This window comes from Scyliorhinus torazame, chromosome 5, assembly GCF_047496885.1.
Source record: "Scyliorhinus torazame isolate Kashiwa2021f chromosome 5, sScyTor2.1, whole genome shotgun sequence".
Classification (NCBI taxonomy): Eukaryota; Metazoa; Chordata; class Chondrichthyes; order Carcharhiniformes; family Scyliorhinidae; genus Scyliorhinus; species Scyliorhinus torazame.
Window position 1 is genome coordinate 129,579,844 of NC_092711.1, and position 13,930 is coordinate 129,593,773.

Here is a 13,930-nt window from a genome sequence, read left to right on the forward strand (position 1 = left end):
TTCAATAAATCACATTGAACTTACTTCAACGTCTGGAGTATCTTTTGGTCAAAGCTGCATCGAGTTGCAGCCAGTGTTATCCCAGAGTACATAACACAACAGAAGCCTGCTCCGCCATTCAATATGATCATGGCTGATTTTCTATCTCAATGCCATAATCCCGCTTTCTCCCCCTACGCCTTGATGCCATTAAAATCTAAACACTTGAATTATTCAGTGACTTGGCCTGCGCGACGTTCTGTGGTACAGAATTCCACAGGTTCACCACCCCCTGTATGACCTCATCTCAGTCCCTAACTGGTCTGCCCCATATCCTGAGACTGTGTCTCCTGGTTCTCGATTCCCCAACCAGGGAAAACATCCTTCCTGCATCCAGTCTGTCCAGCCCTGTTAGAATTTTATACGTTTCAATCAGATCTCCTCACATCCTTCTAAACTCCAGTGAATACAGGCCCAGTCATACCAATCTCTCCTGACAGGACAGTCCCGCCTACCCGGTATGAACCTCTGTTGTTCTCTCTATGGTATCCTTCCTTAGGATCAAAACTGCTCGCAACACCGCAGGAGTGGTCTCACCAAGGCCGTGTATAACATTGGCAACGACGGCCGCTATACCCATTTGCCTTCCTAATTGCCTGCTGCACTTGTCTCTGCCTGGAGGACCGGGATTGGCGCTCGGGGATTGATTGCTCGGCTTGGAGGACCGGGATTGGCGTTCGGGGATTGATTGCTCGGCTTGGAGGACCGGGATTGGCGCTCGGGGATTGATTGCTCGCATTGGAGGACCGGGATTGGCGCTCGGGGATTGATTGCTCGGCTTGGAGGACCGGGATTGGGGCTCGGGGATTGATTACTCGGCTTGGAGGACCGGGATTGGCGTTCGGGGATTGATTGCTCGGCTTGGAGGACCGGGATTGGCGCTCGGGGATTGATTGCTCGCATTGGAGGACCGGGATTGGCGCTCGGGGATTGATTGCTCGGCTTGGAGGACCGGGATTGGGGCTCGGGGATTGATTACTCGGCTTGGAGGACCGGGATTGGCGTTCGGGGATTGATTGCTCGGCTTGGAGGACCGGGATTGGCGCTCGGGGATTGATTGCTCGCATTGGAGGACCGGGATTGGCGCTCGGGGATTGATTGCTCGGCTTGGAGGACCGGGATTGGCGCTCGGGGATTGATTGCTCGGCTTGGAGGACCGGGATTGGCGTTCGGGGATTGATTGCTCGGCTTGGAGGACCGGGATTGGCGCTCGGGGATTGATTGCTCGGCTTGGAGGACCGGGATTGGCGCTCGGGGATTGATTGCTCGGCTTGGAGGACCGGGATTGGCGCTCGGGGATTGATTGCTCGCATTGGAGGACCGGGATTGGCGCTCGGGGATTGATTGCTCGGCTTGGAGGACCGGGATTGGCGCTCGGGGATTGATTGCTCGGCTTGGAGGACCGGGATTGGCGCTCGGGGATTGATTGCTCGGCTTGGAGGACCGGGATTGGCGCTCGGGGATTGATTGCTCGGCTTGGAGGACCGGGATTGGCGCTCGGGGATTGATTGCTCGGCTTGGAGGACCGGGATTGGCGCTCGGGGATTGATTGCTCGGCTTGGAGGACCGGGATTGGCGTTCGGGGATTGATTGCTCGGCTTGGAGGATCGGGATTGGCGTTCGGGGATTGATTGCTCGGCTTGGAGGACCGGGATTGGCGCTCGGGGATTGATTGCTCGGCTTGCAGGACCGGGGATTGGCGCTCGGGAGTTGATTGCTCGGCCTGAAGGACCGGGGATTGGCGTTCGGGAGTTGATTGCTCGGCCTGAAGGACCGGGGATTGGCGTTCGGGAGTTGATTGCTCGGCCTGGAGGACCGGGGATTGGCGTTCGGGAGTTGATTGCTCGGCCTGGAGGACCGGGGATTGGCGTTCGGGATTGTTTGCTCGGCTTGGAGGACCGGGGATGATTGCTCGGCCTGGAGGACCGGGGATTGGCGTTCGGGGATTTATTGCTCGGCCTGGAGGACCGGGGATTGATTGCTCGGCTTGGAGGACCGGGGATTGGCGCTCGGGAGTTGATTGCTCGGCCTGGAGGACCGGGGATTGGCGTTCGGGATTGATTGCTCGGCTTGGAGGACCGGGGGTTGATTGCTCGGCCTGGAGGACCGGGGATTGGCGTTCGGGGATTGATTGCTCGGCTTGGAGGACCGGGATTGGCGCTCGGGGATTGATTGCTCGGACTGGAGGACCGGGGATTGATTGCTCGGCTTGGAGGACCGGGATTGGCGTTCGGTGATTGACTGCTCGGCTTGGAGGACCGAGGATTGATTGCTCGGCTTGGAGGTCCGGGGATTGGCGCTCGGGAGTTGATTGCTCGGACTGGAGGACCGGGGATTGATTGCTCGGCTTGGAGGACCGGGATTGGCGTTCGGTGATTGACTGCTCGGCTTGGAGGACAGAGGATTGATTGCTCGGCTTGGAGGACCGGGGATTGGCGCTCGGGGATTGATTGCTCGGCTTGGAGGACCGCGGATTGGCGCTCGGGAGTTGATTGCTCAGCCTGGAGGACCGGGGATTGATTGCTCGGCTTGGAGGACCGGGGATTGGCGTTCGGGATTGATTGCTCGGCTTGGAGGACCGGGGATTGATTGCTCGGCCTGGAGGACCGGGGATTGGCGTCCGGGGATTGATGGCTCGGCCTGGAGGACCGGGGATTGGCGCTCGGGGATTGATTGCTCGGCTTGGAGGACCGGGGATTGGCGTCCGGGGATTGATGGCTCGGCCTGGAGGACCGGGGATTGGCGCTCGGGGATTGATTGCTCGGCTTGGAGGACCGGGGATTGATTGCTCGGCCTGGAGGACCGGGGATTGGTGCTCGGGAGTTGATTGCTCGGTCTGGAGTACCGGGGATTGGCGCTCGGGAGTTGATTGGTCGGCCTAGAGGACCGGGGATTGGCGCTCGGGAGTTGATTGCTCGGCCTGGAGGACCGGGGATTGGCGTTCGGGATTGATTGCTCGGCTTGGAGGACCGGGGATTGATTGCTCGGCCTGGACGACCGGGGATTGGCGTCCGGGGATTGATGGCTCGGCCTGGAGGACCGGGGATTGGCGCTCGGGGATTGATTGCTCGGCTTGGAGGACCGGGGATTGATTGCTCGGCCTGAAGGACCGGGGATTGGCGTTCGGGAGTTGATTGCTCGGCCTGGAGGACCGGGGATTGGCGTTCGGGAGTTGATTGCTCGGCTTGGAGGACCGGGGATTGATTGCTCGGCCTGGAGGACCGGGAATTGGTGTTCGGGAGTTGATTGCTCGGTCTGGAGGACCGGGGATTGGCGCTCGGGAGTTGATTGGTCGGCCTAGAGGACCGGGGATTGGCGCTCGGGAGTTGATTGCTCGGCCTGGAGGACCGGGGATTGGCGTTCAGGATTGATTGCTCGGCCTGGAGGACCGGGGATTGGCGTTCGGGAGTTGATTGCTCGGCCTGGAGGACCGGGGATTGGCGTTCGGGATTGTTTGCTCGGCTTGGAGGACCGGGGATGATTGCTCGGCCTGAAGGACCGGGGATTGGCGTTCGGGAGTTGATTGCTCGGCCTGGAGGACCGGGGATTGGCGTTCGGGAGTTGATTGCTCGGCTTGGAGGACCGGGGATTGATTGCTCGGCCTGGAGGACCGGGAATTGGTGTTCGGGAGTTGATTGCTCGGTCTGGAGGACCGGGGATTGGCGCTCGGGAGTTGATTGGTCGGCCTAGAGGACCGGGGATTGGCGCTCGGGAGTTGATTGCTCGGCCTGGAGGACCGGGGATTGGCGTTCAGGATTGATTGCTCGGCCTGGAGGACCGGGGATTGGCGTTCGGGAGTTGATTGCTCGGCCTGGAGGACCGGGGATTGGCGTTCGGGATTGTTTGCTCGGCTTGGAGGACCGGGGATGATTGCTCGGCCTGGAGGACCGGGGATTGGCGTTCGGGGATTTATTGCTCGGCTTGGAGGACCGGGGATGATTGCTCGGCCTGGAGGACCGGGGATTGGCGTTCAGGATTGATTGCTCGGCCTGGAGGACCGGGGATTGGCGTTCGGGAGTTGATTGCTCGGCCTGGAGGACCGGGGATTGGCGTTCGGGATTGTTTGCTCGGCTTGGAGGACCGGGGATGATTGCTCGGCCTGGAGGACCGGGGATTGGCGTTCGGGGATTTATTGCTCGGCCTGGAGGACCGGGGATTGATTGCTCGGCTTGGAGGTCCGGGGATTGGCGCTCGGGGATTGACTGCTCGGCTTGGAGGACCGAGGATTGATTGCTCGGCTTGGAGGTCCGGGGATTGGCGCTCGGGGATTGACTGCTCGGCCTGGAGGACCGGGGATTGATTGCTCGGCTTGGAGGACCGGGATTGGCGTTCGGTGATTGACTGCTCGGCTTGGAGGACCGGGGATTGATTGCTCGGCCTGGAGGACCGGGGATTGGTGCTCGGGAGTTGATTGCTCGGTCTGGAGTACCGGGGATTGGCGCTCGGGAGTTGATTGGTCGGCCTAGAGGACCGGGGATTGGCGCTCGGGAGTTGATTGCTCGGCTTGGAGGACCGGGGATTGATTGCTCGGCCTGGACGACCGGGGATTGGCGTCCGGGGATTGATGGCTCGGCCTGGAGGACCGGGGATTGGCGCTCGGGGATTGATTGCTCGGCTTGGAGGACCGGGGATTGATTGCTCGGCCTGGAGGACCGGGAATTGGTGTTCGGGAGTTGATTGCTCGGTCTGGAGGACCGGGGATTGGCGCTCGGGAGTTGATTGGTCGGCCTAGAGGACCGGGGATTGGCGCTCGGGAGTTGATTGTTCGGCCTGGAGGACCGGGGATTGGCGTTCGGGATTGATTGCTCGACTTGGAGGACCGGGGATTGATTGCTCGGCCTGGAGGACCGGGGATTGGCGTCCGGGAGTTGATTGGTCGGCCTAGAGGACCGGGGATTGGCGCTCGGGAATTGATTGCTCGGCCTGGATGACCGGGGATTGGCGCTCGGGGATTGATTGCTCGGCTTGGAGGACCGGGGATTGATTGCGCGGCCTGGAGGACCGGGGATTGATTGCTCGGTAGTTGATTGGCGGGTCTGGAGGACCCGAGGGTTGATTGCTTGGGAGTTGATTGCTCGGCCTGGAGGAGCGGGGAATTGGCGCTCGGGAGTTGATTGCTCGGCCTGGAGGACCGGGGATTGATTGCTCGGGAGTTGATTGCACGGCCTGGAGGACCGGGGGTTGGCGCGCTCCGTTGGGCTGGGCGGGAGTGGAGCCGGGTTCACGGGGAGGGGGCGGCGATGGGCATCCAGGGTTTGGCCAAACTGATCGCGGATGTGGCGCCAGGAGCCGTGAAAGAGCAACAAATCAAACACTATTTCGGTAAAATAGATTGAGGAGGGGGGGGGGGTTTGAGGGAGGATGGAAGCGGGGGGATGGTAGGAGGGGGTTTGGGAAAGGGGGGGGTTGAGGGAGTGGGGGGGGGGTTGAGGGAGTGGGGGGGGGGTTGAGGGAGTGGGGGGGGGGGTTGAGGGAGTGGGGGGGGGGTTGAGGGAGTGGGGGGGGGGTTGAGGGAGTGGGGGGGGGTTGAGGGAGTGGGGGGGTTGTTGAGGGAGTGGGGGGTGGGGGGGGCTGAGGGAGTGGGGGGGGTTGAGGGAGTGGTGGGGGGGGTTGAGGGAGTGGTGGGGGGGGTTGAGGGAGTGGGGGGGTTTGAGGGAGTGGGGGGGGGTTGAGGGAGTGGGGGGGGTTGAGGGAGTGGGGGGGGTGTTGAGGGAGTGGGGGGGGTGTTGAGGGAGTGGGGGGGGTGTTGAGGGAGTGGGGGGGTGTTGAGGGAGTGGGGGGGGTTGAGGGAGGGGGGATGAGAAGGAGGGGAGGTAGATTTGGGGGGGGGGGATTCACTTACCGCCTGTCCCGTTGCCCTCGCCTCTGTTGTCAGTCAGAAACCAGGAACGAGTTGATTGGGGTGAGGGGGGAGGAACGAGTTGGTAGGGGGTGGGGGGGGTGTCTTTGCTCAGACTCTGGGCTCTTGCTGTGCATTCATGCTCGCTATCACTTCCGGATCATGTTGTGGTGACTGGATCGGTAATACCTGTATAACCCCTCTCCAATGCCTGACCCTTCTGACACACAGGCCGCAAAATCGCCATTGATGCTTCAATGAGCATCTACCAGTTCCTGATTGCGGTGAGGCAGGATGGGAACGTACTGCAGAACGAGGAGGGCGAGACAACGAGGTACGTCGGGTCAAGGGTGGGAATCGCTGAGGGACTGGGAATTTCAGTCTTTTGCAGGGAAGGTGCCCAGGTGGGAGAACATTCTGCTGATCACAACACGACAATTCAGAAAATAATCCATGAAATAGGTTGTCCCAAAGTGTTAGACTGATCAGAGTGTCAGTACTGACCCTCTGACAGTTGGGGAGAGTTTAAACTAATGTGGCAGGGGGATGGGAACCGATGCAGGAAGTTGGAAGGTAGTAAAACAGGGACAGAAACAAAAGGCAGTAAGGGGGAAAGTGTAAGGCAGAGAAGCCATACTCAAAAATCAAAAAGGGCGACAGTACAAGGTACAGTGACTGAGGGGAGCTCAGTGAATAGGACCAGGAATACTAAAAGGAATAAAACGGGAAGTAAAAACATTAATGGTAAGCGACGCGGCAGGTTGTTACATGAAGATATGGGTTCAACGACAAGGAAAATTAAGAGAAAGGTTAAGAGGAAATATAACTTAGGAGAGGTTACTGATCGAGGTGTTAAGATTCAGAACAGAGGTAAAAAAGCCAACATAAGTGTACTTTACCTGAATGCTCGTAGTATTTGGAATAAGGTAAATGAGTTGATGGCACAAATCATCGTGAATGACTATGATTTAGTGGCCATTACTGAAACATGGTTAAAGGATGGTCACGACTGGGAGTTAAATATCCATGGGTATCTAACTATTCGGAAGGACAGAGTGGATGGTAAGGGAGGTGGTGTAGCTCTGTTATTTAAGGATGACATCCGGGCAATAGTAAGGGATGACATTGGTGCTATGGAGGATAAGGTTGAATCCATTTGGGTGGAAATCAGGAATAGTAAGGCGAAAAAGTCACTGATAGGAGTAGTCTATAGGCCACAAAATAGTAACATTATGGTGGGGCAGGCAATAAACAAAGAAATAACGGATGCATGTAGAAATGGTACAGCAGTTATCATGGGGGATTTTATTTATTTTTTATTAAATATTTTATTGAAAATTTTTGGTCAACCAACACAGTACATTGTGCATCCTTTACACAATATTATAACAACACAAATAACAATGACCTATTTTATAAACAAAAAATGAATAAATAATAAATAACAAAAATGAAAACTAGCCCTAATTGGCAACTGCCTTGTCACAAGTAACACTCTCCAAAAATATAATTTAACAGTCCAATATATAATTATCTGTAGCAACGACCTATACATACTATACAGTATATATTAACAACCCTGAGAGTCCTTCTGGTTCCTCCCCCCCCCCCACCCCCCCCCGATCCTGGGCTGCTGCTGCTGCCTTCTTTTTCCCATTCCGTCTATCTTTCTGCGAGGTATTCGACGAACGGTTGCCACCGCCTGGTGAACCCTTGAGCCGACCCCCTTAGGACGAACTTAATCCGCTCTAGCTTTATAAACCCCGCCATGTCATTTATCCAGGTCTCCACCCCCGGGGGCTTGGCTTCTTTCCACATTAGCAATATCCTGCGCCGGGCTACTAGGGACGCAAAGGCCAAAACATCGGCCTCTCTCGCCTCCTGCACTCCCGGCTCTTGTGCAACCCCAAATATAGCCAACCCCCAGCTTGGTTCGACCCGGACTCCTACTACTTTTGAAAGCACCTTTGTCACCCCCATCCAAAACCCCTGTAGTGCCGGGCATGACCAAAACATATGGGTATGATTCGCTGGGCTTCTCGAGCACCTCGCACACCTATCCTCCACCCCAAAAAATTTACTGAGCCGTGCTCCAGTCATATGTGCCCTGTGTAATACCTTAAACTGAATCAGGCTTAGCCTGGCACACGAGGACGACGAGTTTACCCTGCTTAGGGCATCTGCCCACAGCCCCTCCTCGATCTCCTCCCCCAGCTCTTCTTCCCATTTCCCTTTTAGTTCATCTACCATAGTCTCCCCTTCGTCCCTCATTTCCCTATATATATCTGACACCTTACCATCCCCCACCCATGTCTGAGATCACTCTGTCCTGCACCTCTTGTGTCGGGAGCTGCGGGAATTCCCTCACCTGTTGCCTCGCAAAAGCCCTCAGTTGCATATACCTGAATGCATTCCCTTGGGGCAACCCATATTTCTCGGTCAGCGCTCCCAGACTCGCGAACTTCCCATCCACAAACAGATCTTTCAGTTGCGTTATTCCTGCTCTTTGCCACATTCCATATCCCCCATCCATTCCCCCCGGGGCAAACCTATGGTTGTTTCTTATCGGGGACCCCCCCAAGGCTCCAGTCTTTCCCCTATGCCGTCTCCACTGTCCCCAAATCTTCAGTGTAGCCACCACCACCGGGCTTGTGGTGTAGTTCCTCGGTGAGAACGGCAATGGGGCTGTCACCATAGCCTGTAGGCTAGTCCCCCTACAGGATGCCCTCTCTAATCTCTTCCACGCCGCTCCCTCCTCCTCTCCCATCCACTTACTCACCATTGAAATATTAGCGGCCCAATAATACTCACTTAGGCTCGGTAGTGCCAGCCCCCCCCTATCCCTGCTATCCCTGTAAGAATCCCTTCCTCACTCTCGGGGTCTTCCCGGCCCACACAAAACCCATGATGCTCTTTTCAATCCTTTTAAAAAAAGCCTTCGTGATCACCACCGGGAGGCACTGAAACACAAAGAGGAATCTCGGGAGGACCACCATCTTAACCGCCTGCACCCTCCCTGCCATTGACAGGGATACCATATCCCATCTCTTGAAATCCTCCTCCATCTGTTCCACCAACCGCGTTAAATTTAACCTATGCAATGTGCCCCAATTCTTAGCTATCTGGATCCCCAGGTAACGAAAGTCCCTTGTTACCTTCCTCAACGGTAGGTCCTCTATTTCTCTACTCTGCTCCCCTGGATGCACCACAAACAACTCACTTTTCCCCATGTTCAATTTATACCCTGAAAAATCCCCAAACTCCCCAAGTATCCGCATTATTTCTGGCATCCCCTCCGCCGGGTCCGCCACGTATCGTAGCAAATCGTCCGCATACAAAGATACCCGGTGCTCTTCTCCTCCCCTAAGTACTCCCCTCCACTTCTTGGAACCCCTCAACGCTATCGCCAGGGGCTCAATCGCCAGTGCAAACAATAATGGGGACAGAGGGCATCCCTGCCTTGTCCCTCTATGGAGCCGAAAATATGCAGATCCCCGTCCATTCGTGACCACGCTCGCCACTGGGGCCCTATACAACAGCTGCACCCATCTAACATACCCCTCTCCAAAACCAAATCTCCTCAACACCTCCCACAAATAATCCCACTCCACTCTATCAAATGCTTTCTCGGCATCCATCGCCACTACTATTTCCGTTTCTCCCTCTGGTGGGGCCATCATCATTACCCCTAACAACCTCCGTATATTCGTGTTCAGCTGTCTCCCCTTCACAAACCCAGTTTGGTCCTCGTGGACCACCTCCGGGACACATTCCTCTATTCTCATTGCCATTACCTTGGCCAGGACCTTGGCATCTACATTTAGGAGGGAAATAGGTCTATAGGACCCGCATTGTAGCGGGTCCTTTTCCTTCTTTAAGAGAAGCGATATCGTTGCTTCAGACATAGTCGGGGGCAGTTGTCCCCTTTCCTTTGCCTCATTAAAGGTCCTCGTCAGTACCGGGGCGAGCAAGTCCACATATTTTCTATAGAATTCGACTGGGAATCCATCCGGTCCCGGGGCCTTTCCCGCCTGCATGCTCCTAATTCCTTTCACCACTTCTTCTACCTCGATCTGTGCTCCCAGTCCCACCCTTTCCTGCTCTTCCACCTTGGGAAATTCCAGCTGATCCAAGAAGCCCATCATTCTCTCCCTCCCATCCGGGGGTTGAGCTTCATATAATTTTTTATAAAATGTCTTGAACACTTCATTCACTCTCTCCGCTCCCCGCTCCATCTCTCCTTCCTCATCCCTCACTCCCCCTATTTCCCTCGCTGCTTCCCTTTTCCTCAATTGGTGTGCCAGCAACCTGCTCGCCTTCTCCCCATATTCGTACTGTACACCCTGTGCCTTCCTCCATTGTGCCTCTGCAGTGCCTGTAGTCAGCAAGTCAAATTCTACATGTAGCCTTTGCCTTTCCCTGTACAGTCCCTCCTCCGGTGCTTCCGCATATTGTCTGTCCACCCTCAAAAGTTCTTGCAGCAACCGCTCCCGTTCCTTACTCTCCTGCTTCCCTTTATGTGCCCTTATTGATATCAGCTCCCCTCTAACCACCGCCTTCAACGCCTCCCAGACCACTCCCACCTGGACCTCCCCATTATCATTGAGTTCCAAGTACTTTTCAATGCACCCCCTCACCCTAAGACACACCCCCTCATCTGCCACTAGTCCCATGTCCATTCTCCAGGGTGGGCGCCCTCCTGTTTCCTCCCCTATTTCCAAGTCCACCCAGTGTGGAGCGTGATCCGAAATGGCTATAGCCGTATACTCCGTTCCCCTCACCTTCGGGATCAATGCCCTACCCAGCACAAAAAAGTCTATTCGCGAGTAGACTTTATGGACATAGGAGAAAAACGAGAACTCCTTACTCCTAGGTCTGCTAAATCTCCACGGGTCTACACCTCCCATCTGCTCCATAAAATCTTTAAGTACCTTGGCTGCTGCCGGCCTCCTTCCAGTCCTGGACTTCGACCTATCCAGCCCTGGTTCCAACACCGTATTAAAATCTCGCCCCATTATCAGCTTTCCCATCTCTAGGTCCGGAATGCGTCATAGCATCCGCCTCATAAAATTGGCATCATCCCAGTTCGGGGCATATACGTTTACCAAAACCACCGTCTCCCCCTGTAGTTTGCCACTCACCATCACGTATCTGCCCCCGTTATCCGCCACTATAGTCTTTGCCTCGAACATTACCCGCTTCCCCACTAATATAGCCACCCCCCTGTTTTTCACATCTAGCCCCGAATGGAACACCTGCCCCACCCATCCTTTGCGTAGCCTAACCTGGTCTATCAGTTTCAGGTGCGTTTCCTGTAACATAACCACATCTGCCTTAAGTTTCTTAAGGTGTGCGAGTACCCGTGCCCTCTTTATCGGCCCGTTCAGCCCTCTCACGTTCCACGTGATCAGCCGGGTTGGGGGGCTTCCTACCCCCCCACCTTGTCGATTAGCCATCCCCTTTTTCCAGCTCCTCACCTGGTTCCCACGCAGCTGTATCTCCCCCAGGCGGTGCCCTCCCGCCCATCCTCTCTCATACCAGCTCCCCCCTCTCCCCAGCAGCAGCAACCCAGTAATTCCCCCCTCCCACCCCCCCCCGCTAGCGTAATTACTCCCCCCATGTTGCTCCCAGAAGTCAGCAAACTCTGGCCGACCTCGGCTTCCCCCCGTGACCTCGGCTCGCACCGCGCGACGCCCCCTCCTTCCTGCTTCTCTATTCCCGCCATGATTATCATAGCGCGGGAACCAAGCCCACGCTTCTCCCTTGGCCCCGCCCCCAATGGCCAACGCCCCATCTCCTCCACCTCCCCTCCTCCCCCCTTCACCACCTGTGGAAGAGAGAAAAGTTACCACATCGCAGGATTAGTACATAAAACTCCTCTTTCCCCCCCTTTTTAACCCCCCTCTTCGCCCCCCACATTCGCCCCACCACTTTGTTCAAACGTTCTTTTTAATAACGCGCTCATTCCAGTTTTTCTTCCACAATAAAAGTCCACGCTTCATCCGCCGTCTCAAAGTAGTGGTGCCTCCCTCGATATGTGACCCACAGTCTTGCTGGTTGCAGCATTCCAAATTTTATCTTCTTTTTATGAAGCACAGCCTTGGCCCGATTAAAGCTCGCCCTCCTTCCCGCCACCCTCCGCACTCCAGTCTTGATAAACGCGGATCACCGCGTTCTCCCATTTACTGCTCCGAGTTTTCTTTGCCCATCTAAGGACCATTTCTCTATCCTTAAAACGGAGGAATCTCACCACTATGGCTCTGGGAATTTCTCCTGCTCTTGGTCCTCGCGCCATCACTCGGTATGCTCCCTCCACCTCCAACGGACCCGCCGGGGCCTCCGCTCCCATTAACGAGTGCAGCATCGTGCTCACATATGCCCCGATGTCCGCTCCCTCCGCACCTTCAGGAAGACCAAGAATCCTCAGGTTGTTCCTCCTTGCGTTGTTCTCCAGTGCCTCCAACCTTTCCACACATCGTTTCTGATGTGCCTCATGCGTCTCCGTCTTCACCACCAGGCCCTGTATGTCGTCCTCATTCTCGGCAGCCTTTGCCTTCACGACCCGAAGCTCCCGCTCCTGGGTCTTTTGTTCCTCCTTTAGCCCTTCGATCGCCTGTAGTATCGGGGCCAACAGCTCTTTCTTCATTTCCTTTTTGAGTTCTTCCACACAGCATTTCAAGAACTCTTGTTGTTCAGGGCCCCATGTTAAACTGCCACCTTCCGACGCCATCTTGGTTTTTGCTTGCCTTCCTTGCCGCTGTTCTAAAGGATCCACTGCAATCCGGCTACTTTCTCCTCCTTTTTCCATCCGTATCCAGGGGGGATTCCCTTCTGGTTTACCGCACAGTGTTTTTAGCCGTCAAAATTGCCGTTGGGGCTCCTATCAAGAGCCCAAAAGTCCATTTCACCGGGAGCTGCCGAAACGTGCGACTCAGCTGGTCATCGCCGCACCCGGAGGTCGATCACAATCATCTTAAGGTCCTCACCTGTCATAGCCTCATTTCCATCAGTCACTGGCATGTTATTTGTGTCTTCCACTGTGAAGACCGACCCAAAAAACCTGTTCAGTTCCTCAGCCATTTCCTCATCTCCCATTATTAAATCTCCCTTCTCATCCTCTAAAGGACCAATATTTACCTTAGCCACTCTTTTTTGTTTTATATATTTGTAGAAACTTTTACTATCTGTTTTTATATTCTGAGCAAGTTTACTCTCATAATCTATCTTGCTCTTCTTTATAGCTTTTTGTTGCTCCCTAAAGATTTCCCAGTCCTCTAGTCTCTCGCTAATCTTTGCTACTTTGTATGCTTTTTCCTTCAATTTGATACTCTCCCTTATTTCCTTAAATATCCACAGTCGAGTTTCCCTCTTTCTACCGTCCTTCCTTTGTGTTGGTATAAACCTTTGCTGGGCACTGTGAAAAATCACTTGGAAGGTTCTCCACTGTTCCTCAACTGTTTCATCATAAAGTCTTTCCTCCCAGTCTACCTTAGCTAGTTCTTCTCTCATCCCATTGTAATCTCCTTTGTTTATGCACAAAACACTAGTGTTTGATTTTACCTTCTCACTCTCCATCTGTATTTTAAATTCCACCATATTGTGATCGCTCCTTCCGAGAGGATCCCTAACTATGAGATCATGAATCAATCCTGTCTCATTGCACAGGACCAGATCTAGGACCTCTTGTTCCCTTGTAGGTTCCATTACATACTGTTCCATGAAACTATCGCGGACACATTCTATAAACTCCTCCTCAAGGCTGCCTTGACCGACCTTGTTAAACCAATCGACATGCAGATTAAAATCCCCCATGAGACTTCCGGGTGCGGCGATGACCAGCTGAGTCGCACGTTTCGGCAGCTCCCTGTGAAACGGACTTTTGGGCTCTTGATAGGAGCCCCAACGGCAATTTTGACGGCTAAAAACATTGTGCGGTAAACCAGAAGGGAATCCCCCCTGGATACGGATGGAAAAAGGAGGAGAGAGTGGCCAGATTGCAGTGGATCCTTTAGAACAGCGGCAAGGAAGGCAAGCAAAAACCAAGATGGCGTC

At 54.9% G+C, this 13,930-nt stretch overlaps 1 protein-coding gene and 1 long non-coding RNA gene across 3 annotated transcripts in view; one reads left to right on the forward strand and one right to left on the reverse strand.

Moving 5' to 3' along the window:
* The window catches only part of LOC140419725 (uncharacterized), an 8,648-nt gene extending 7,989 nt beyond the window's left edge, over positions 1-659 (reverse strand). For both annotated transcript variants that reach the window (XR_011945999.1, XR_011945998.1), the window contains exon 1: positions 25-659. This is a non-coding gene — a long non-coding RNA (uncharacterized lncRNA). The remainder of the gene's footprint in view (positions 1-24) is intronic.
* A 4,472-nt stretch (positions 660-5,131) lies between these two features.
* The window catches only part of fen1 (flap structure-specific endonuclease 1), a 69,092-nt gene continuing 60,293 nt past the window's right edge, over positions 5,132-13,930 (forward strand). Inside the window, exons 1-2 of the mRNA XM_072503663.1 lie at positions 5,132-5,361; positions 6,110-6,212. Of these exons, the coding sequence (XP_072359764.1) occupies positions 5,280-5,361; positions 6,110-6,212 (185 nt within the window). The 5' untranslated portion in view covers positions 5,132-5,279. The remainder of the gene's footprint in view (positions 5,362-6,109; positions 6,213-13,930) is intronic.